Here is a 24173-nt window from a genome sequence, read left to right as displayed (position 1 = left end):
ACAGAGATGCGTTGGACAACGCAGCAGGTGTCTGTGCCCCACGTGCCTGGAATCCCCTCTGGATGTGCCCTTATGGATGCTGTGTGAGCTCCTCTTCCTCTACCCAGGCAGGAGGTACCCTGGGGCAGCTGCACTTGCATGCTTTGCTGCTGGATCCGGTTGACTCCTGTGCACGAGCTCCTGCATTTATGGGGAACCAGAGATCCAGCCTCTTTCCATTCTTCATCTTGCCTGAGCCCTGCCCCTGTACGGACCTACAATCTCAGGATGTCCCAGGCCAGTTTATTTATAAAGCGCTTTATTTCCTTCTTACTATTTTTACTGCTCATTTATTAGGTCAGATTTCAGCAGGATGCTGATGCACCCTGGTTTTGCTGGGGTGTCTCTGAGGGCATCCCTGGGCTGGGGCCAAGGGCTTGGGGCAACCCAGATGCTTGCACAGACATTGTCACATGAACATATGGACTCGTTGTACACCTTGCCACACTGAACACAAATACCTTAGGGGTGACAGGACAGGCAGCATCTCTGTCCTGGCAGGGCTGGGGTGGTGGTGAGGGGTCCAGCAGGGCCAGCAGATCCTAAAAGCCTCCCCAGCCCTGAGCCAGCTCGAAGTGCTAAAGTGTAAAGAGGAGAGTTTATCCCCTCACATCATGGACTCCTCCTCTTCCTCCTCGATCTCCTTGTCCACCTCGATGGCCGTGTTCTCATAGCTGGTGATGCCCCCGTATTTCCTCATGTGGACCATCAGTGGTTTGGGGGACTGGCTGCCAGCCAGGCTGGCCACATATGTACCGGTCCGGTTCTCCTCCAGCGATGGGCCCCAGTCCATGGTGGGACGGCTGGCTTGCTGGAAGCGCTGTGAAGGGATGGGTAGAGGGGTGTGGGTGCTCACTGTGGCGTGGCACCTGCTGTGCTCCCCGCTATCATTCATATCCTTTGTGGGATGAGCCCTAGAGTGGTGGGAAGGGGCCAAAAGACTGTCCTGCAGCATCTGGGGAAAGCAACAGTGTCTCACTGCCCTTCTGTGCTTTGCAGCGGTCTGTTGGTCTGCATGGGATGGTGGGGAAGGCTTGTGGGAGCGGGGAGTTAGTGCAGGGCTATGGTGTAGAATTAGATCCTTCTAGGTAATGGGTTAGCATCCATCAAGGTGGTTCCTGGTCACGTCATCGTGCCCAGGACCAGGCTCCTCCTTCCAAAGGCTGCAGCCTGGGGAGGGCAGCAAGCGCTGCAGCTCTGCTCATAGCAGCCGGGGGAGAGCAGCAAGGTAAAACCCAGGCTGGGATGCTGCAAGCAGCTACACAGCCTGCCCCTGGGCAAAGCCTTTCTGCACCACTGCTTCCTTGTTTTGCCTTTTCTACTGCAAAATGGCTGTGAAGTCCCACATGTCTCTATTCCCCGCATGAAAGGAACAACACTCCATGCATTTCACAGGCAGCAAATCACCAGACAGCACAGGATGGCAGGGGCTCAGGATCAGCTGTTCACATTTTTGGGGTGCTTCAGGGCCTCCTACCTCCCAAAGCGTCCCTTCCTCTTGCAGCACAGCCATGAGCATGCCTGCAGGAATCATCAGGCAGGAGCAGAGTCCCATAAGGATGCCCAGGGCCTCAGCCCAGGCAGGGAAGCGGTAGCTGCCATACTCAGAGGGCTGGTACTTGATGATGTTGTACACCAGCAGTGCCTGTGGGGTGGGGGGAAAGCAAGTCAGCTCAGAGCTCCCCAAAGGTCTCAGCAGAACCAGAGCGGTCCTTTGAGAGGTCAGTAGAGCAAATTGTGACAAGGGGAGGTCACCAGGGATTCTAGCACCATCTAGCCCAGTAGTTACCATCATCGTAGCTGGGGACAGGACCATCCAACAGGCTCTGAAGTAGGGCCCTGGTTGGAAGCCCAGCATCATGTGAATGTCTCTGCAGAACCTCTTCATGCCTAGAGAAGGGACAGGGACAAGGATTCAGCAGCTGCCATCTCCCAGGACCAGAACGGCAAGAGCATTTTCCTCTAGAAGCAAAGAAGCATTTCTCCTCCCAGCTGGAAATGCAGGAAGGAGGACCCAGCTGGTCTGAGGGACCAGGCTCAGTCCCACAGATATCTCTGGGAAGCGAATCCAGTGAAAGAGAAACAAGAAGAGGTGCCTCATGTTACACTGTGAGGCTGCTGGCTCCCGTCCTGTTCCCTCCAAATACCTCTTTGTCACTCTACCCCCCCTCTTTGTCATACCCGCTCTTCCCCATGTCCCCATGGGACAGACCCTCTTACCATAGACACGTGTCACTACCAGGCAGGTAGTGATCACCACCACCATGAGACCAAAGCCAGCGCTGTAGTCATCCAGCAGGACCAGCCAGTACATCCCGCCCTGCAGAGTCCAAGCACAGTGACCAGCATCTCTGGGACCAGCATCCCAATAAAATCCTACCTACATCCTCCCACTTGTGGGATCATACACCCCTTGCCCCATGTTGGCAGCCTCAGGAGACATCACTTCTCTTCTGGGGTTGGTACAAGGACAGTAATGCTGCATTACTCCCTGTGGGACTTCACATCCGCAAGGAACCCAGCCCCATCAGTCATCTCTCTCCCACCTTTTTAGCTGACATGAATATATTTGTCTCTGTCTTTAGGATGAACCCCTGGTCAGTCCCCAGTGCATCCATCCCCTCACCTTACCTCTGTTGTGAGGATCAGTCCCATTAGGAAGAGGCCAACACAGATGGCAGCTGAGAAAACAGCTTTCTTTGGTCGCAGGTAGTAGGGAAATTCGTCTGTCACTGCCGTCACGATGGTCTCCATAAAGGCAAACTGAATGGGAAGGAAAAGAGGATTCCCTGATCCTCCTGGGATGCCTGTCACTGCAGCTGGCCTGCTGGGCTCTGTCCTTACCTGGCTATCCAGGCCCAAGGTTAACAGCATGAAGAAGAAGAGGAAAGACCAGAATGGAGAAAGGGGGAGCATTGTCATGGCCTGGGGGTACACCACAAAAGCCAGGCCAGGACCTAGGGGAGGTAAAGGACAGCAGGGTGAAAAGGGGGTGACAGAGAAGGGCATGGAGGAAAGAAGGCTCCAGCAGCATGACACTGCAGTGGGGACTTGTCCACAGCCCTGCAAGATGGGCAGGAGAAGATGTCGAGGTGCAGAATAAGCCTGTTTCTTGTTCATGCCATTGTTAGGCATCACTTAGTGCTGTTTAAGATTTGCATGGCAAGGAGCAATCTTCCCCCTTCCCTTTCCTGGACAACCAAGCCTGCAGTTCGATCCCTCACACTGACATCCTCAGCTGCCTTTCATCCCCGTGCCTGAGTGGGGTGGAAGTTTCCCATCTCCCCCATCCCAGCTGAAGGTGCTACAGGGAATGAAAGATCTGCCCCACACCTCCCCTTCCCAGCTCCTTGCTGTGCCCTGGCAGAGATTCCGGGAAAACAGGTCCTTGTTTGACCTCACCTGCTTTGGCCACTTGGTTGACGGGGACCCCGAGCTCCTGGGACATGTATCCCAAAACAGAGAAGATGGCAAACCCCGCCAGAATGCTGGTGATGGCATTGCCCAGGGTGACTATGAAGGTGTCCCTACAGAGAAGAAAGCAAACGCTCTGAACATAGCAGCCCCATGCTGGGGTGGCCTTGCCAGCCCAGGTTTCGCTGCAATGCGATTCTCCCAAGGGCCTCCTTCAGTGGGTACTTTCCAGAGGTACCAGGAACCTGTATCTAATGACACAGGTCATGCTGTGGGGTTTCTCCCAAACTTGCTTTCCCTTGAGGAGGGAATCAGCCCAGCACCAAGAGTCTCCTCTCTGCCTGTGCCTGCAGTAGGGAACAGCTGAAGCTTTTGTGGCTCCCCAGCTATGATTTTGAGGAGATGGTATCTGGCTCCTACCTGTAGATGTTCTGATGAAAGGTGTTGTATGAGGCAAAAGTGAGGAGGCCCCCAAAGCCTACCCCAAGGGAGTAGAAAATCTGCAGGGCTGCTTCGATCCACACCTGAGGGGAAACAAAGTGAAGGAGAGCCTGGATTTGGAAACCCCCTGGAGACATAGGGGTGGGAAGCACAGCACAGGCAACGTGTGGAGCAGAGACAAGCTGCTGACTGGAAATGTTTTAGGTCTGGTGGAGGAGGGGGAGAACTTTGGGCCAGAAGCTGGCCAGAAAAGACCCACAGGCAGGGGAACTGCCTCTGTTGTGTGCTGGAGATGACAGGAGAATATTCATTTTTGTGTCTCGGGCAAATTACTGAAAGCCCTGCTCACCTTGGAAGACAGCAAGTGGTCAAACTGGGGCGTGAGGTAAAAGCGGATTCCCTTCCAGGCCCCCTCCAGTGTCACACCACGGATAAGCAGCATCAGCAGGATGAGGTATGGGAAGGTGGCAGTAAAGTACACGACCTGTGGGAGAGCAGAGCTGGCTGCAGAGCTGGAGCAGTGCACCTGATCCCCTATAGCACATCCTGGGATGGGACACTGGGTCACCCAGAATCACCTGCAGTGCTGAGGTCCTTGGGATGCAGCATGGCCAGCAGCGTTGGTGTCAGGGTGTTCAAGCCACCCCCAAATAGCCCATGTCTAGCAAATATTTATGGCTCTCACTTCCCAGATGCAAGGAGAAATGCAGACACAGGAAGACATCCCTGAAGAGACCATCCAGCCCTTACCTTGCCAGAGGATTTGACTCCCTTTAAGATGCACAGGTACACAATAGTCCAAGAAAGGAGCAGGCACAGACACAGGTTCCAGCGGATCCTGCCAGGATCCCCGATCCCGGAGCTCCCTTGGATGTGCAGAACGTAGCGGCTAGGGCGAAAAGAGAATGGCTGCTGAGCAGTCGGTGGGACTTGTCCACAGTGCGCTGCAGAGCTGCGAGGGAAGCCTGGCTATGAGTGAGTCCTGGCTGGTCCAGCTGTGGGATACATTTCCTTCTAAAGTATTTCCAGGCCATCAAAGCAACTCCAGGTAATGGGCACATCCCACAGTCCCAATGGCTGAACATCCAATGCTGACAGTGAGCTCGTCACTGCACCCACAATATGAGTGCCCACCTTCTATCCTTGTTCTCTCCCTGTTCTCCACACCTCCTCACCTCCAGTACTCCTCGCTGGGGCTGACGGTGTTGGAGATGTTGACGGGGAGGGTGGTGTTCCCCGCCTTGAGGATGCGATGATCCAGGCACAGGTCAGTGTTCCACCAGTTGCCGCAGTGCTGCCAGGGCAAGTCGCTTGTGAGGGATGCAAAGAGGTAGAAGAGAACGTAAGCAATGATCATATTGTAGTAAATGGCCACCAGGGAGACGATGAGGATGGTGCCCATGCCAATGCCTGGAGGAAGGAGAGGGTAAAGAAGAAGTGAGCCATCTCTCCGGAGCAGAGTGCATCCATATCCAGGGTCAGACACTGGGGTTCAGCAGTCACATGGTTAACCAGCTCCAAGGCAGAGGTTCACCTGCTGGGGAATCTCCTTTATTGACCTCTCTGCATGTGAATTGATAATCTATTCCATAGAATCATTAAGGTTTGAAAAGACCTAAGATCCCCAAGTCCAACCCCAGCCCATCCCACCATGCCCACTGATGGCGTCCCTCAGTGCCACATCTCCACAGTTCTCAAACGCCTCCCTGGGCAGCTGTGCCACTGCATCACCACTCTTTCTGAGAAGAAATGTTTCCTAATATCCAATCTGAACCTCCCCCGGTGCAATTCAAGGCCATTCCCTCTTGTCCTATCACTGGCAACCTGAGAGAAGAGATCAACCCCTGCAACACTACAACCTTCTTTCAGGCATTATACAGAGACTTTTGCTCCAGCTCAGTGTTTGATCTGAACTTTTTTTGAACACTTTGTTCTTACCTTTTTAACAGCCTTTGCTTAGCTTCAGTGCTGTATTTTGTACACTGTCTGACTCAGTTTTTCATACAATTTCATATAATTTCTAGAGCTGATGAGGACATGCAGAGACTCTGACGACAGGTAGCTCATACGTATCTTGCAGCTACCCAAATGGCTGACCCAGCAGCCTGACCAGCTCCATTTTCCCCCAGCGTTTAACCTTTGAGGACAGTGGGATGAGGATTCTGGTCCATGGCCCCATCCAGTAGCTCTCATGGAAGCACCGCGGGGGCTCTGGATTTCACTCACGCACCTTTAAACAGAGGGCTGATCTTCCAGACGGCAAGCGGCCCCAGGCTGGAGAACTGCCCGAGTGACAGCTCCATGAAGAAGATGGGGATCCCACAGATGGCCAGCATGATGAAGTAAGGAACCAAGAAAGCTCCTACGGGAAGCAGAAAGGAAAACAACCCTGAAATTAATGCGGAGTGAACAGCTAAAGCCCACCTAGTAAAAGGAAAATATCCTTACCACAACCTCCCACTGCCTTCCCAGGAAGGGGCCAGAATATTAACTCTGCAGACAGGGGCAGCAGCAGCTCCCCACAATACCACCCACCCCAGATCCCAGAGGGCACCGTGCCCCTGGTGTGTGATTCGCACCTTGCTTTGCTTTGCCCACATACACAAAATGTTTTCTCCTCAAATCTTTCACAAACACCACCATGATCTTCTCCAGTTATTGCTGCTCCTCAGCCCCGAGATGGGGGAGGGCTGTCTATTCAGGGACCTGCCCAACTCAGTGATAAGGGGACGTGGCTGGAAGGATGCATGAGTACCTCCTCCATTGGTGTAAGCCCTGTAGGGGAACCTCCAGACGTTTCCCAGGCCCACGCAGTACCCGATGCAGGAGAGGAGGAAATCCAGACGTCCCGTCCAGTTCCCTCTGTCTTCTGGGCACTGGGAGCCCAGCTCTCCATCCGGGCTGCTGGGGCTCACCAGGAGCTCTGGTGTCACTGGCTGAGTGAGAGAGGGTGCAGGAATAGGAGAGGATGGCCAGGGATGGAAGGCAGGGGTAAAGCAGGGGAAGAAGGGAAGGAAGGATCTCTGAGAGGTGTAAATTCATGACCACTAAGTCACAGTGATGATGTTTGTCTCCTTTCTGGTGGTTCTCTGTACACCATCAAGCCTATGGCTTTAAAGCAAGCTGACATCCTTTGTAAGGGGATCAAATCCATCCCACATGGCCAGAGCTCTCTGAGAAAGGCAGTTTTGTCAAGAAATCATCTCAAGGGGCCACGACAATGTATTCTCATCTTCAAAACACGAACGTGAGTATGGCATGGGAAGAGCCCTCTCCTTGTGGGGTGCATTGGGTTCAGCTCCAGTGAGGCAAGAGGACAGAGGTGTCCCTGCAAACAGGACACCAGGACCAGGGCAGGGGGATTCCCCTTCTTCTGGAGTCTTAAAAGGGAAAAACAACCATCTCTGCCTGAATTCATAGACCATAGAGAGCCAGACTTTGAGATGCAGATGTGGGAGGATAAGCTCAGAACTGTGGGTCCTCCTTCCCATTGGGATGCAGTGTCTGTACAAGGTGGCACAGCCCTTTCCTCCTCATCCTTCTTCTCCTCTCCGTCCAGCCTGGGCTGATCCTGCTGCCAGTTCCCATGGAGACCAGGAGCCATTCTGCAATGGCTGCACGCTCTCACCCTGCTCCTGCCCACCAGCACCAAGTGAATCCACCTGGTGTGGGATGATCCGGCAGCTCTTCCCAGAGCCAACCTGAGGTGCTCACCTGAGCAAAAGGCTGGCATCAAAACCCAAACCTGGCTGCAGAAGCCACCCCTAAAAGCCCATCCCTGTTGCATGCCATAACCACAGGGTACGGGCTGGAGGAAAAGCTTCAGGCTGCAAAGTGAAACCATGACCTAAATATAATACCATCACTACAAAACACCGCTGCCACCTGGCAGCCCTCCTGCAGCTCCTTAACTGAGCTCTCTGATTAAGCAATTCCTCATTTTGGCCATACCCTCTAATTAACCCAGTGCACAGCCACAACCCACAGCAAACCATGCTTGCAGACGGTGGACAGACTGTGCCGCAGCATCCCTGCTGAGACATCAGCTGTGCTCCCTGAGGTCTGTGGCAGGTGGGGCAGTGGGAGCACAGTGGTAGGGGAGGCACAGAAGAGACTGCATCACCCAGATTGCCCGGATCCTCACCCACCACACAAAGCCTGGGCTGATATCTGAATGAAAACAAATTGCAAAATGCAGTATTTAAGGATTCCAGACCACCTTTGTCCCAGACAACAGAGAGCTGCACACCTCACTGATTCAGGTGGATATCTCACGCTGAGGCTCTCTTTCAGCCCTTTTTTTTTTTAAGACTAATAACCTATTTCAGCCTCTCTCATAACAGGGCTTTTCTCTCCCAGCAGAGGCTGACACACAGCTCTGTGCCAGTGCTTTGCATGCAGTGCTGCCATCTTTCAGACCGGTTACAGACAGACAGGGACCATCCGCTCCCCTGGCATCGCTGTCCTCAAGCACTGCACCACTTTGCATCCAGGGGATGCCCCCAAGAGGTCAGCAAAGTAAAGGGCACCAAGAAGAAAAGGTGTTTGAGATTCTGGTAAGACACGAGCTGGCTTCCACAGTGAAATCATCCTGTGCTAATTACTATCTGCAAACTGCTTTGCTTAAATGAAACCTCTACAAAACTCAACAGTCACAAAGCTGGAGCTGTGAGAAGCCAGCCAGCTCCAGGTTGATTTTTTCATCGTATTTTGCCTCGATTCATACTTTTGGCATCATTTTGTTGTTTTGTCCGTGATTCGTTGACAATTTTGTGTGTGAACCACAGCGTCTGGCTGAGGAAATGCCACCCAAAGGCAGATTTCTGTGCCGTGAGCACAGTGCGTCTGTGCCATGTGAGTCACTCAGGATCAGTTCGAATTGCTTGTTAATCTCTCGCAGAAAAAAAATCCACTGGCTGCAATGGGCCAGGCTGTGGCATGGCACAAGGAGGCTCTGCACCCAGCACCTGTTGGAATGGGGACATCCCAGTGCCAGGCTCCCACCCTTGCACCAAATAATCCCTGAAGCGTGTAAGAAATCCCGTGTAGGAAAAAAATAAAATAAAATCCACTCAGCCCTTACGGAAATACTATTATGCAAAAGCAAAAATCCTTAGAGCCCGAGAAAGATCTCTATTAAGGAGGAATTTCCATATGTCTGTTAGAAAGGCTTGAAACTCCCGGCTTGCAAATAGGAAGCGGATGCAGGTGAGGAGGGGCTGCTGGGGTTGTGGGGCTGTGTGAGTGGTTCCAGCAGCTCCAGAGAAACCTCAGCCCAGGGTCAGGCATGGCATCCTGCCACCTGAAGGGGACACCTCCTCCTGCCTCCACCCGGGGCTCTGAGTGGTTGGGATGGTGAAGGGCCCCGAGCAGCACCGGAGATGGGGAAGTAACTCCAGAGTCATCTGCTTTCCATTCAGGCTGATTGCTGTGGGACTAAATGGATTCCTGAGTAAATGCTAAACAGGACCGTGAGCAGCAGAGAAATTTCTTTGCACGTCTCAGAAAGGCCTTTGGAGGGACAAGGAGAACTTTGAATGGTTCTTGCAGTTGCTGAGTGATCTGAAAAAGCGATTTGTAGGAAATGGGAGAGGACAGAGCTGCCTCCCAGCAGCACAGAGCAAAGCAGAAGGCTGCCAGAGAGCTGCTGCCTTGTGCCAGGCCAGCACTGGGTTTTTACATCATGTCCCAGCATCCCAGGAATTTCCTGTCATGGACAAAACTCTTAGGGTTTTCATTCCTGCAGCTGGAGGCAGGGCACGGGCTGGAGCCATCCTTACCCTGCGGTTAGCAGGCAGAGCAAAAAGGTGAAGGGCAGTGCCTGGGTGTGCTCTGGGCAGCACCCACATGCAGGAACAGCAGCATGAGAGCTGAGATTGCCACTCAGCCACGCCACAGCACCCAGCCCCATGTGGGAAGGGCAATGCAAGGGGCTCTGTCCCTGGTGCAGGGGCAGACAGAAGACTGGAAGGGCAAGACTGGCATGGGGAAGTCTGAGAGCTGGGTCTCAAAGAGCTCCCATCAGGATTCCTAGCTCCACTGGCCTCCAAAGGGTAAAAGGGGAGCTCAGGATCCAGCACCACCTGGGTCCCCTGAGACCCTCAAACCCAGCCTTGGGTAGGGAAGAAGCAGCCCAGCTGTGTCCTGATCCCATGGGGGAACCTGGAGCCCCCGAGCTCCCTACATCAAGGGGCAGCATCCTCATGAGCAGCACTGTGGGACCGAGCACCTGGTGCCCACCCTCCCGGGCATCCCTGGCACAAATCATTGCCCCTGGGGGCAGGGGCTGGGGATGCATCCCTTCACCAAGTCCCTACAAAATGACCCCCACCCATCTCCAAATGCCCCTCACCCAATTTGCAATCCGTGCCCCCAGCCATGCATCCCATGGGGCAATGGCACGCGATGTCCCCGCGCTCCCACATTGGTTCTCACCTTGCGGAGCTGCTGCTGCCGAATCTTCTTCATCCCAGAATCCTGTTGCTATGCGCTCCCCGATCCGACACTTGTTCTCTCACTCCGCAGACGGAGGTAGGGAGGGAGAAGGGGGAGCAGAGCAGGCGGGCAGAGGGGGGTGCCGGGGTGGATGGATGAAGGGTGGAGGGGGGCACAGCCCGGCAGAAGGCTCTGCCTGGAGTTGGGGCTGGCTGCACGCTGAGCGGGGAGGGAGGGAGGAGACGGCTCTGGGCAGGCTGCAGGAGGGCTGTCTGTCAAACGTACCCCTGCTGGAGGGGGGGGTCTGGGGCTTCGGCCCCAAGCAGAGCAGCGAGGAGGAGAGGATGCTGCTTTACATGTGCTGTGAATGTGTAAGATCTCAGACAGCCTGCTGCTGGGAACACGGGGCTCCCACATGTCCCAGGGGGTGGTGGTAGCAAGGCAAGTCCAGCAGCTCTCAGCAGCTTTCTGGCCAGCCCTGCGCTGATTTTCCTTCGGGCAGCACACAGCTGGAGCCCCCAGCCCAGGACAGCCCTCAGTCCCTTTGGGCAGGACCAGTGCCTCTCAGTGTTGGGGGCTGGAGCCATCCTGGGACAGGTCCTACAGCACGGCTCATCTCCCTAGAATGTGAGTGTTCGTGCTGAGTGGGATCCCACAGACCCAGAGCTCAGGAGATTGGGATTTTTCCCCTTTGTGCTCAGTCAAACCCCAGGTGAGGAGGCAAGGAGCTGGTCCCTGACTCTTTTTCTCCTTCTGTGGTATCAAATGTCCCCAGCAGGACTGCAGGAGGGGATGATCTCACATGCTCTGGGGCCACAAGGAGAGCTGCTGGCTGCCTCAGGGCAATGCCTCTTTCCTTCTTGTGTTTCACTTTCCCTGCGCTGTGCCCATAGGAGTGTGTATGCCCCATTTCTTTGCAAACACTTTGTGGTACTTCAGCCTGACCCAAACGTGTCCCCAGCCACTTTAAGGCTGAGCAGAAGCTGCTGGAGGTAAGCAGAGAGACAGAGCTAGGACTGAAGCCCTGAAACTCCCTGCTATCTAACAGGAGTCATGTTCCTACAGCCCCCCAAACACTTTTGTAAAAATTCCCCCAAAGGAATCAGACTGTGAGCATGAAAACACATTTCTGCAAAACCCAGCACAGATGAAGTGCCTCTGAGTTTGCACAGTGGGTCTTTCAGAGCTAACATTTACCTGGGTTTCCCAGCGGGAAAGGAGGAAGGAGCAAAATACATCATCCAACAAACATCTCTTTTTTTACATAGCTTTTGGGAAGCCTCCAAGCTTTTACTTCCCTCTGGGTGATCCATTGCTTCTCCCTCTCCTGGGATGCTATGGGGAATGCTGCGCCGAGCTGCATGGCGCATTGTCCCATCCTCACCCTTCCTGCTGGGGCAGGGATGCTTTGTTTGCCTTTCGTGCTTGTGTGATCTGAACCAGCCCATTGTTTTTTTTTTTCCCCTTGGGATCTACCTAGAGAGAAGAGTCTCATGGTGGGAAGCTGCTGGCAGTGTGGTTCAGCCCCAGCCCTGTATCACCAGCAGAGGCCGAGCCCTACACAAACAGCCCAGCCCTCCACTGGGGCGGGCAGGGAGTTACCCAACAGCAGGATGGGGCCGTGCCCAGCTCTGCTCCATGGGACACAGGGAAGGCAGCAGCCGCAGCAGCGCTCCGGTTCGTCACTGCTGGGAATTGTGCCATGCCGGAGGCTGCCATGCTGTCGGCCACCTGTTGTGCGTGGCCTTATTTTGATGATTATTTCAAGATTTCTCCAAGGAGGGTGCAAAAGCAGGCGGTGTGAGCACAGGGGAAGTAATGGGCAGAAAGCACAGGGGCTTGATGAGGACAGCCCTCAGGGTCCCTCTTCCGTGCCACCCAGTGTCCCCATATGGCCATGGTGCAATTTTGGGCTGTGCAACTCAAGGGGTAGGTGCCATAGCTGCTGAAATTGAGTGACTGTCACCTGCCAGCGGTGCAAATATGGGTACGGCACAGCCAACAAGTGTGCATGCCAAAGCCAGCGGGGACACGGCGCTGCCAGCATGATGGCAGAGAGTCAGGGGAGGACATGGGAGCGGGGACACAGCAGATGCATTTCGTCAGCGGGGCTGAGGGCTGTGTGTGTGTTGGGGGAAGGGGTGCTGGCTGTGTGGGCGTATTTATGGCCTCTTCTTGCCAGCGCCTGCTCCCTGTGCACACACAGGCTGCAGCAACCCAAGGGCACAGCCCACAGCTCGCTGGACTTTTACCCCGCTGTGCAAACAGGCAGGCGCCTGATTAGGGTATCAGTTGGAATTTCATGCTGTCAACGGCACCAGGAGCTTCTCCAGGGTGTGACAGAGCATCTTCCCTCTGTGTGGCTCTCATCTTCTCGCAGGCACCAAAGTGTCCAATGGCACACCGCTCCTTGGGCGGGAGACCCACCCACCCCGGTACCTTTCCCTTTATGGCACCAGCTCCGTTTCCATTGCCTCTCCAGCCTGTTTTAGCCACCAATGCCCTGCTGTGCCATGTGCCAGGCTCAGCAGGGCTCAACACTGGGCACAGCCACTCCTGTAAGGTCACAGAAAAAAACCATTGCTCTGCCCTTCTCTCTGCCTCATCCCTCCTTTGCTCCTCTATCTCCTCTACCCAGAAGGACTTCACCCTTCATCACATCCACCTGCCCCACCAGCACATCTTTGTGTGTTTTGAGGCTGGAGAAGCTGTTTTGGGCAGGAATTTAATGGCAGCCCCAAATCTGATGTGGCTGAGATGGAGATAGGCAGTAATTAGATGGGGAAGAGGACAGCACAGGCAGTGGGGACCACCTGTGCCAGCTCTGTCACGACCAGGCACTGATGCCAGCTGTCCCAAGCTCTATCTCATATCCTCATTCTCTGTTTGCTCTTCTTGGACAAGGAGGATATTCAGCCCATCAACAGCCATAAAATGAGATTAGAGGCGGGCAGGCACCAATCAGCAGCAGCCACGTCGGTGGGCAGCTGGCCTTGTTCTTTGGCCTCCAGCACCAGCAAGGCCCAGCCTCACCCTTTTCCCGGCTGTCCCCGGGAAACCATCCGTCCCTTAGCCATCCCCACTGTACCCAAGGGACAGGACGTAGCTGCCTCATGCCACATTGCAGCCATGCTGCCCTCGTGAGATGGACACACAGCACACTGCAATCAGGCTATGGGGCCAGGCTGCTGTCTCCAGATATTTCTGCCCATGCCCTCCCTGATGGCACTGGTCTGATCACACTTGGGGACATCGATGTGGGCACATGGGGAGAGGCAGCAACACACCCACAGCTCACAGGGCTCCTGCTCACTTTTATTTTTACCAAAGCCTAGAAAATAAAATGTTCTGCCTTCTGTACACAAGCTGTGAGCTGAAGTCCCAGGCCAACACCAGCGTCTGCCTTTGGTGTAAAGTAGCAGTGATGGCCCCAGGGAGATGTCACTGGTCCCCATGGTGGGGGACGTAGACCCTATTAAAGGGCTGTAGGTGCAGTGGGTGTCAAGGAGCTGTGCAGTACGAAACCCCAAGCACTGTGAGTTCTAGGCCAGAATGGGCTGGGAGCGGACAAGGGACTCTGCAGGTAACAGGGACATCTCCACTTCTTGTTCCTGCCGGGGCTCAGAGTGATGATGCTAGAAAAGGATCATGAGAGCCACTGAACCCTCACCTTGGTCTTGGGAAGCCACAGCCCCAAGTAGGAGCCTCAAACCCTCCTGTGTCCCAGCACACCCTCTGGGGCACCCAAAACTGTGCTGTAAGGTAGCTGAGGCAGTAGAGATCCAAGGATTCAGAAGGATTAAGGGGAATTTTAACTCTGATTTCCAGGAGGAAAAAAAAGCCATTGGTTACCAATGGTGCAGCAGATGGAGGAGTACAAAGCAGGCAAAACTCAGAGCCTTTTTTGTTTTGGAGTAAACAGCACAGACCCACCCATGTCTCTCTTCAGAAGCCAGCAATCCATCATCTTGCACAAGGACATGTCCCATCACCATGATGGTCCTGGCAGCTGGTAGTGCCTTGATGCAGCACGGAGCTGTGCAGGTTCTGCAATGCCATGGGTAGGTGAGTGGCCCTTCTGGGCAACCTGGAGTTGTCCACTGTTCTAACTGCCAACCTTGTTCTTGTTCCTCCACGCTGGAAGGTGGTCTCAAAGCCTCCATAGGGAGGTCCATCTGTAGGACAGATGTGTGCAGGTCTCACGATGGTCCTTTGTTGCCACAGGGATGGAGCTGGGGATGGTAGCTGGGGGACACGGGGGACGCTCATTGCCATTGTCTCAGTTTAAGGAGCCCCCATTCTCCCTCCAGTCCCAGTGCTGAGGGTCCTACCCAGCTCCTGCTGTCCAACTCGCTCCAGGCATGGCAGATTCCACAATCTCAGATGAGATTTGTCTGCTTTGAGTCCAGCCAAGCCTTTTCTTTAGTTCAGCCTCCCTAGAACTGCCCCAAAGCAGCAGGCAGCTGGACCACCAGGAAGACCGTGCAGGAAGCAACCCACCGGCTCATTCTGATGTTCCACAGAAAGGGTCCTCCACCATCACCTAAAGACTCATCCCACTGGTTTTGGGCTACCAATGCCAGAGACCAGCGCATGTTTCCTACAGGAGAACAGCACTACCTAACATAGGGGCTTTGTGTAGGACAGAGCTCATCAGCCTCTTGGGAAGGCGACAGAGCCACCGTGCCCCAGGGGACGTGGTGTCTTTGGGTGCTCAGCAACAAGCTCTGCCATGTAGTGCTTATCTCTCAGTGTCTGTGGCTGGCGGAGGGGGCTAAGGCATGAACTCCTCCTTGATGGTGAGCGGAGATGAGGAGACAAGGCTTGGGGCACTGCCACTGCAGAGGGTCCCCATGGGCCCCGGCGTGCCCACAGCTGGGGGGGTTGGCGTGGTTGTGCTGGTGGGCTGGCTCTGCTGCTGCAGCTTCTTTTTATTCACCTTCCTCTCCTTCGCCCTTCGGTTCTGAAACCAAATTTTCACCTGTGGAAAGACACAGATAGCCATGCAGAAAAAAAGGGCACGTGGACAAGGAAGAGCACCCCAGGGGCACCACGGGAGCTGGAAGCAGAATGGGAATGGCATTGCCCTCTCTCAAATCCATCTCCAGCACTCACCTGCCGTTCAGTGAGCCCCAGGGCAGCGGCCAGCTCGGCCTTACGGCGGATGGTGATGTAGCGGCTGTAATGAAATTCCTTCTCCAGCTCCAGGCGCTGGTGGTCCGTGTACACCACCCGGTACTTGTCCTTTGTCCTCGTCTTGCCTGGCAGAGAGAGCAGAGTGAGAGTGAGATGATAGGGCTGGGGGACAGGAGCATCGCTGATGGCATGGAGGAACTGCATGAGCACACAGAGAGCTCTGGAGGAACGTGGGACCAGAGGATAGGAGTCCTTGGCTCATATGGAGTTTGATACCTATCCTGGGTAGCACCAGGGTGTTTCTCCATGCTGGAAAGCACCGGGGGATAGGGGCTGTTCACGGTAGGGAGGGAAGGAGGTGTTCAGTAACATCCCAAGATAATGGTCTCCACATTCTATGCGCCATGATCATCACCTCAAGAGGAGCAGAGCTGCAGCCCAGGCGGAGGACACGCTGCCTGGACAAGTCCAGCCCAGAGGGCTGCAGGAAGCCCAGCTCTGTGCCACAGAGCCCAAACCCACAGTGCCATCAGTTGAAGGCACACAGATCAGGACAGGAAAAGAGGGAAAACCCAGGAGTGACAGCATTTTTCTGCCACCAAGAGAGGTTTTCATCATCTCACGCTGTGTTCACAAAAGAATGGTGTAGTTATTAAAGATATGGTGGGGAGAGCCCACAGTAAGCACAAACATTCCCTGTGGTAGACTCAATAGCCAGCATTGCTCGGCCATAACCAGCCTGCACCTGGCTTAGGGTCTCCCCAAGTGTGATCAGAGCTCCACTGAACCCCACATTTCACCTGAGCAAGAAGATAGCTGGCACATGGTGCCAACAATACTGCTTCCTATTAGAAGAACACAGTGGGCAATAGCACTGGGTAGCTGTGGTCCAGCCCTGCCCATGCCCCCAGCACAGTGCATATTCCCATGATCTGAGGAGGTGGAGGTACAGCAAGGCTGTGCCATGGATAGGGATGAAAACTGCATCCCCTGGAACCAGGGCTCAAGATATCTTCTTTCGCATATGAATTCTTTTTTTTTTTTCCTTTTTCATTTGGAAGCAATACCCTTTCTGACGAGATAATGACTGAAAAGTGATCTTATTTGCGATATTGCAATTTAAATGCCACTGCGTGGTGGAAAAAAAACAGCTGGAACGCAATGGAACTGACAGCTAACGTTAAAAAAAATTAAAGAGTAACGAAACAAGGCGGTTTGTGGATACTGCATCTGCCAGGAATTCTAGCAGGGATTATTATTTCCTGCTGCAGCCGTAAATAGATCCATCACTGCCTGCGCTCTGTTGTTCTCTTGTCGTTGCTCGTCCTTGGCGAACCCCGGCGCAGCCCTGGGTGCTCGTTGCAAATACCAGAGAGCAAAGATTCTGCTCGCCACCAACCCAGAGATGGAGATTTCCTCGCCTTGACTAATTGCAGTTTTCAGCGATGTTTGCTGAATTCAGGAATGTATTGTGAGCGATTCACAAGGAGAAGAAAGGAACTTGCAAGAAATGCTATTGACAATGAATAATGCGGCTACCTTGAATATCAATGCTGGGTTACGCTTAACTCGCCCTCGGTGGCCCTTTTATGGCTCTGGGAAAGGAAAGAGGAAATTTGGGATGAGCCATCATGGCTCCTCATGGTGACCCCTCATACCTGTGGGTAAGACCCCAATGCCTGCAGGGATCTTGAGGAGCAGTGGGATGGGGCAATCTGGGGTTGGGGCTGTGCCAGGACATGGCCCACGGCTGTTGGAGGGGGCCATGGGTGGTAGCATGGATGGGACAAGGGTCCTCCTGCTGCCAGCACCATCCAGCCCCAACACACATTCAAACTTCCTCCTTCTTGTCCCCAGAAGGAAAAAGGAATAGCTCAAGCAGCCAAACTGAGCCATCCGTGGGGCCAGAAGGAAGGATTCCAGCGTTGGGATCAAGGCAGGGCCCAAAGCTTGGGGAGAGGGCATCGTTACTGCTGTTAATGTATAACCCTAATAGCCCTCACCTGAGCCACGATTAGATAAGGGAATAGCTTCAATGTGCTGCACAGGCCCCAGAGGACACACTCCTGAGTGTGTGTGCACACGCACTCACAGACACATTAAGGGAGACCCCCTGCCCTGATCTGCTCCACATGGCAGCCCTGGGGATGGGGACGAGGATAGGGAGACAGGAGTTCCCTGCCCTTGACCACAGTACTAATAGCATCTCTGGGGTGTCCAAATTGAGGTCATGCAGCCTGAGTGACACAGCATTATTGCTTCCCTCCCTCCAGAACAGAGGCAGAGGAGAGGAAAACCCAACCCCAGCTCTGTGCTCTCTGTCTCCAGCTCTGCACCTACAGGGCTACTGTCACAAACAGGCATAGGAAGGCACCACAGGATGATGGAGGCTGTTAGGGAGCTATAATTCACCCTCTCCAGCCCTAGACTGTGTAAAGGATGGCTTTCAACAAGACACAGACCCCCTAAAAGAGGTGGGCAGTGGAGTGGTGGGATGTTTTGAGGCTGATGCAGGGCAGCTGTAGCAAATGCTAGATCAAAACAGGCAAGAGTATAATCCTATGCTATTCCCCAAAGGTCTCCATTTCACAGGTCAAAGCAGCTCAAAATTACAGTGGCTGCAAGTCCTGGCTCCATTCTGAGCACCACCGCAGCCATCAGGGCTCCGATCAGGTCAGAGCACAGCAAGCAGGGCTGTGGAGCTGGAGAGATGAGAGCCGTGCCGCTGCCAGCTGCAGAGGTCCCCAGGCCTGGGGACACAGGCACATGGCAATCCGGGCGCCAGGCACTGTGCAGGGCACTTAGCATGGGAGGTGCTGCTGGGGATGGAGCTGAGGCTCTGCACGCCCTGCTGCCCAGCAGCTCTTTGCATGGCTGGCACGGAAAGATTGGGCTGTCCCAAGCGGTCTGAGAGCAGTGCATGGAACACATCATGGATGAGAGCCCTATTTCCCATTTCTTCCCAGGAAAATTCTCTATGAAAACTTTCCCCCTATCCCAGTGTAGCCTGGGCAATGATATGGGTAGGGAAACTGAGTCACAGAAGCAATACCAAATCAGAGCGGAGTCAGAGTGGGGTCAGAGCCACGGGCAACTCAACTGCCCCTCCACCCTCTCACATCTCCCACTGCAAAAGGGAGGGCAGCCAGCAGAACGATGCTGCATGATGCAGCCCTGGAACAAGGGTTGGGGTCTGTTCCCAGCACTCAGGACCCTCCTAGCTGGGTCACCATCATCTGGCAGCCAGATGTGCTCCAGCTGTGCCTGCACAGAGAGGTCGATGCTCCCTCTGCTGAGCAGAGGGGACCACAGCCACACTGTGCTGATTCTCAGCTCAGACAGCCCAGAACATGTTACTGCTCCCAAACCTTCTGGAAATAGCGGCCCCAAAGCCTGAGCACCCCATGCACACTCTGAACCCCCTAAGATCCATCTCCAGTATGCTCACCACACTGTTGGAGTCTAAGCCCCACCGCTACCCCTGCCTGCTGGGAACCAGTGGGCAGGGCTTTCACTTCCCCTTTCCATGCAGTATTTTCAAGTATTTCCCAGCCACCTCAGGAAGCGTGGTGTGATGGATGGGGCGATCAGCGTGGAATGAAGGACTGCAGCCACATGGGCCCCCTTATTGTTGTCAACCAGAGGACATCCCACCTCCATGAGATCCTGCCAAGATCTTTTCCCTTGGATTTAGACAACTGCTGGGTTTCCAAAACCGTGTGAGAGGATCTACCCCAGCTCCTTTCTATTTGCACTGCAGAGGGAGGGGATGCTGGCTGAGCCCCCACCCGATGGCCCTGCCCAGGCTGCCCTGGCTCCTGCTCCAGGTGGCACAAATGGGCACTGTGAGATGCTGGGCTGCAGGAAGGGCTCGCTGTGGCCACCACTGCCAGGCAGCCCTGCAGCCCCCAGAGCAGCTCCTCACAGGGCTGTCAGCCAACACCAAACCAAGCCAGGGAGATCTTCCTGGTGCCAAAGATCTCGGAGGAAGCAGCAGTGCCACCCCACTGGCAATAAAAACTCATTTGGCTTTGATATGTCACACACTGGGAATGTTTCAGTTACAAAACCGCACCACACTTCCCAGTGGTTTTATAGTCTTCCGCACAGAGGATCAAACTCTGCACTTCGAAATAGCCCCATGGCTTTGCTATTGGTAAGAGCAGGGCCCATATGCTGGAGGGCAAATCCAAGAAGCACAGACCAGGACACCGGCACCCAGGGCTAAAGAGATTGGGAAGAAACAGAGCAGGCAGGGAAGAGCTGAGTCCACAGACCTCAGACTCCCAGGGCCAGGGAGAGCAGTCTGGCCCTGCCCAGCATCCCCAGCCCAGACCCACTCCCCAGCCAAGGAACAGCAGCCCCAGGCTGGGTGTTGGGACAAGCGTTTCCCAGAAGAGCAGTGATTCAAGCCTTTATTTTGGCAACCAGCGCATTCCAGGGGCTGCTCCTTGGTTTTATGAGCACCTCACCAAGTGCCGCCAGCCGGGCTGCAGCGCTGGGTCAAAGACCACAATGCAGGGACATGTGGGCTGCAGGCACGGAGCATCGCCTGCATGGTGTGGATCCACAGCCAGACCCAGGGCACAAAGCTGCCACCCCACTCCAGATTAAGCCGGTGGCACTGTGGGGGGCCCAGGTGGGCACTGGGATTCTCTGCCCCTTCACAGCCCTCAGGGGAAGGATTCATCCCCTTATCCAGGAGAATCACAAAGCTAATAGCACTGGGGTGGGCGTCCTTGAAGGGTCTCCTGCAGGAAGCACTGGCCATTGGCCAGAGCATTAAGTGTCCCTCAGCTAATCCCGGGGTATTAGCCAGCCAAGCCCATCACGTAGGTACCCCCAGGGAAGACCTTTTTATTCAAGGAAAGTCAATTCTAAGAAAGTTCAAACCACCTGTACCTTGGCCAGCAGGCTAAGCACTCAGCAAACCCCAGCAGAGGCCAGGAGCAGGCTGTGGGTTAATAATTTAAGGGGAGAGGACCAATAGGGACCCTGGTGGCATGCAGCACTCCAGGTGACCCAAGGGAGCAGAGGGTTTCTTGGGGAACAGCTGTGTCCCTAAAACAGGACCATGTCTTCCAGCCACCCCCGACACCCATCTCAAACCTCTCCTGGACTGGTGTCTCATTTATGGGGATTTTATGTTTCCTCCAGCATTCCTAGGGCTGAACAAGCAGAGCTGGAAAACCGAGCCAGAAACAGTGAAAACAGTGCTGGAACAGAGCGGAGAGCTGCACACTCGGTGCATTGCCTTCTGCCCATGCTTGTGGCATCCATACCCCGGGATGTTCCCACCATGGCTGCTCATCCTGCACTTCCCTATGCACATTCACCTCCCCAGGGATGTTCGGGCACACTTTCCCTTGCAACACAGTGCTGCAATCAGGCTCATTAGTGACCTGGAGGCTACACACAGCATTTACATAGCTAACGAGGTGGGGGGGGGTGAACTTCAAAGTTCAGCACACTGCCGCTTCCAGCGCCTTCCTGAGCTTTTTATAGAGCAGGGGTGTCATTCACAAGGAAGTTTGCAAATGATTATGAATAAGGAGGAAGCGTGAGGGTTTGACACTGTGCTCGTGAAGATTTTATGAGCAAAAAAAGGCTGATGCTTGGGAAGAAAGGAGGCATGGGGACACCTTGTTCCTTCTGTTTCCCAATTTGGGGCACTTAGCATCCGTTACCTGGGCTGAGCTTTGCCCTGCGCCGTGGCTGGCCCTGCTGGGTGAGGCACACACATTCTCAGCAGCAGGTATATCAGCTCATCGCCCCATGAGGTCTGACTCTGCACTGAGTCACCGGGAGACTTCTCATCAATTTCTCCCAGCTCTGCATCACGCCAGCAGAACCCCCTGGCACGCTCCATCCCTGCATAACATTGCCTCCAAGCATGGCACAGCTCCTTCTGAGCACCTTCACGCCGTGGCTGATGGCTGTTTATACAAGGGAAGACAGAGGGAACCGTAATTTACAGCCCTCTGATGATTTACAGCGCTGGCAATGAAGCTCTCTGTATTTATAGCCCGCGCATTCATTTCCTATTCCCACAGCGTGGAGAGGGGTATAACCCATCCAGACTGATTAATGTACAGTTTATTGATTCCAATAAAACATTTCACCCTTATCTATGTCAAACCCACCTCTTGGTTTATGTAAAGGCAGCCTGGGCAGGCGCCGTGGGTTTGAATTCAGCTGCACAGTCCCATGAGCAGAAACCCCAGGACTGGGGGGGTTTGCAGAGGTGTCCCCTGTAACCAAGGGGGTTTTGCTCCTGCCAGTCCTCTCTGCCTCCACGTGCAGGGAAGAACAGCTGGCTCATTTGTCCCTTTGTATGCATTTAATCTAAGAGATACAAACTGCTCAACAACTGATCTTTCCAGAATTCAATCACTCTGTTGCTGTGTGACTCAATCAGGGGAACTTTTCTGCCCTCATTACCTCTCACTCCCTTCATCCAGAGGTGTTCTTATACCTTCCTCCCCTCTTTCATTTTCCCTCTCACCTTTCCCAGAAGAAACTGAGACGTTTGGACCTACAGATCCCATAGAAGCTGTGGGCTCCCATTCAATGCGTATGAGGAAGGAGGGCAATTTTCCTGAAGAGTTATATTCAGTGCTTAAAATGAATCAGGAAATGCCACCCTGCCTCTCCCTCCTTCTTGCAGAGCAGAACTCGCTGCTTTCCACCTCCTGGGATGCTCAGCCCCACCACAATCCCTGCTCCCACCAGGATGATCACAACCCCAGCTCCCAGCACAGTCTCACAGCAATTTCCACGCAATTTCCAGAGAATGAGGCCTGGGGATGGGGCAGAGGAGCAGAGGATAGGACAGTGAGGACGTGGGCACTGCTGTGCATAGCCGTGCCCAGACCCTTCAGCATCATGAGGTCACTGTGTGGCTCTTGGCCATCACATCCCCAGCACCGTGCATGGGGACAACCCAACGCAGTGATGCCAGGAAATCAGAAGCAAGCTAACAAATGAGGCATTTTACACCATTTTCAAACAGGGAGCCCCGGACAAGGGGAAGAGGGAGAGGACGGCCGTCGGGCTGGGAACCTCGGAGGGGAACATGAAAGGGCACGAGCAGGGCAGGACAAAGGCTCTCCCCGCACCTCTCCTCAATGCCAAAGGAGCCGGCAGCATCTCCATGACAAAGCGAAGCCCGTGTCAATTTGGACTGGCCCCGAGGGGGGACTGCCCACCGCCTTTGAAGTGGGCATTGGGGCGGCCACGGGCGGAGGGCTGCGGGGCACAGACACTTCCACCTCCCCCCACCCCGCCGGGGTCAGGAGTTCATCAGGGACAAGACCCCGGGGTCAGGGGACAGAGTACAGGGACAGGGAACAGGGGATAAGACAGAGGGACAGGGGATGGGACATGGGGACAGGAGATAGGGCACAGGGACAGTATGGCTGCCCAGTGCCAGGCTCAGGAGCTGTGCAAATGCTGTGTGCCATGCAACACCCAGAGCACCCACACGCACCCTGCATGTGGCACCGTCCCCAATGCACCGCAGCTTGCATGCACCCTGAGCATGCAGCATCACCCCTATGTGCTCGCTGACTGTGCAGTGAGCTGTGCACATGAACTGCTTTGCAGCACCCTACACACACAGCACAGCACTCCTCCAAAAGGAGCACCCCACCACCACGACGATGAGCCTGGACTACCCTGGACTGGCCATGAGAAGGACTTCCCATGTGCAGAGCAGAGTTCTCATTCTCCAGAACAGGGTCACCCGTACACCAATGCTCTCCACACTCATCCTCAGTCCATGCCACCTTGCCAGCCCCACATCTCTCCCCACTGGGGTCATTCCCAGAGCAGGATCGAGCCCTGCAGGACTCCAAGCTGAGAGCTCCCATGTGAAGGAAGGAGTCCAGGTGTAGGGCTGGGGGTTTCCTTACCGCTGCTGCTGGTGCTGGGAATGCTGCGCCTCATCCATTCGTACGGGGTGCGCCTCTGTGCATTAGGGGACAGCTGTGGCACCGAGCTGCTGATGGCTGGAGGCAGGAGTCCAGAGCCTGCATGGGGCTGCATGGGGTTAAAATCCGGGGGGCTAAATCCAAACTGCCCCGGGTTGGTGGCGGCAGAGGCGGCAGCGGTGCCGTACGAGTGCCAGTCCTCCTTGGCAGGGGTGTAGGGTGAGCCCCAGGCGGCCGCCGGCTGCCCATGGTGCGGGTCGTTGTTAATCCCTGGCACATGGTGGTAGCTGGCGAAGTCCGAGTACTGGGGTGGCCCCGGCACGTAGTTCTGGGGGTTGAGGTTGAGGCTGGGATGCCGGACGGGACTGGGATACATGTTGGTGTCCTTATCCAAAAGATAGCCTACATACATCTTCTCTACCTGGCTCTGCGCTCATGCTGTGCCGATGCGCTGCGCCGCTCTGTGCCGAAGCGGCCGGGTGTCACGCAGCGGCCGCCCCTCCTTCGCCGCGCTCACCTGGGCGCCTTGGGGAGCTGTGTCCCGGGGCCAGGCACCTCCCTGCCCACAGGCTTTTATTGGGCCCAACCTCTCGCAGCATTTGCATTGAAAGGCAGGGTTGCATTTCAAAGTGCAGGAACCCCGGCGGTGCGGGGCGATCCGAACCTCCCACCGCCCCGCGTTCCCTCTGTGGTCACCAGCATCGGGCTGTCCCCATGCCACCAGCTGTGGTCTCTTTATGCCAGCTGGTTTTGGGGACAGTGTGGCACAGCTGGGAT

At 54.8% G+C, this 24173-nt stretch overlaps 2 protein-coding genes across 2 annotated transcripts; both read right to left on the bottom strand.

Moving 5' to 3' along the window:
- Positions 1 to 431: 431 nt before the first annotated feature.
- On the bottom strand, positions 432 to 10525 carry SLC6A7 (solute carrier family 6 member 7). Its single transcript, XM_042881602.1, has 14 exons — positions 10330 to 10525; positions 6650 to 6830; positions 6125 to 6256; positions 5070 to 5304; positions 4645 to 4783; positions 4244 to 4378; positions 3874 to 3977; positions 3442 to 3566; positions 2884 to 2996; positions 2671 to 2802; positions 2260 to 2359; positions 1829 to 1929; positions 1517 to 1684; positions 432 to 859 (listed from the first exon to the last, which is right to left on the bottom strand). Exons 1-14 carry the CDS (start codon positions 10360 to 10362, stop codon positions 647 to 649), a joined length of 1911 nt encoding a protein of 636 aa, XP_042737536.1. The 5' UTR covers positions 10363 to 10525; the 3' UTR covers positions 432 to 646.
- Positions 10526 to 14988: 4463 nt separating this feature from the next.
- CDX1 (caudal type homeobox 1) lies at positions 14989 to 23808 on the bottom strand. Its single transcript, XM_042881708.1, has 3 exons — positions 23379 to 23808; positions 15445 to 15590; positions 14989 to 15310 (listed from the first exon to the last, which is right to left on the bottom strand). Exons 1-3 carry the CDS (start codon positions 23806 to 23808, stop codon positions 15104 to 15106), a joined length of 783 nt encoding a protein of 260 aa, XP_042737642.1. The 3' UTR covers positions 14989 to 15103.
- Positions 23809 to 24173: the final 365 nt, after the last annotated feature.

The sequence above is a fragment of the Lagopus leucura genome, unplaced genomic scaffold (genome assembly GCF_019238085.1).
Source record: "Lagopus leucura isolate 7727_CA_CO unplaced genomic scaffold, USGS_WTPT01 Super-Scaffold_100030, whole genome shotgun sequence".
Classification (NCBI taxonomy): Eukaryota; Metazoa; Chordata; class Aves; order Galliformes; family Phasianidae; genus Lagopus; species Lagopus leucura.
This window is presented reverse-complemented; position numbering and strand designations above follow the sequence as displayed.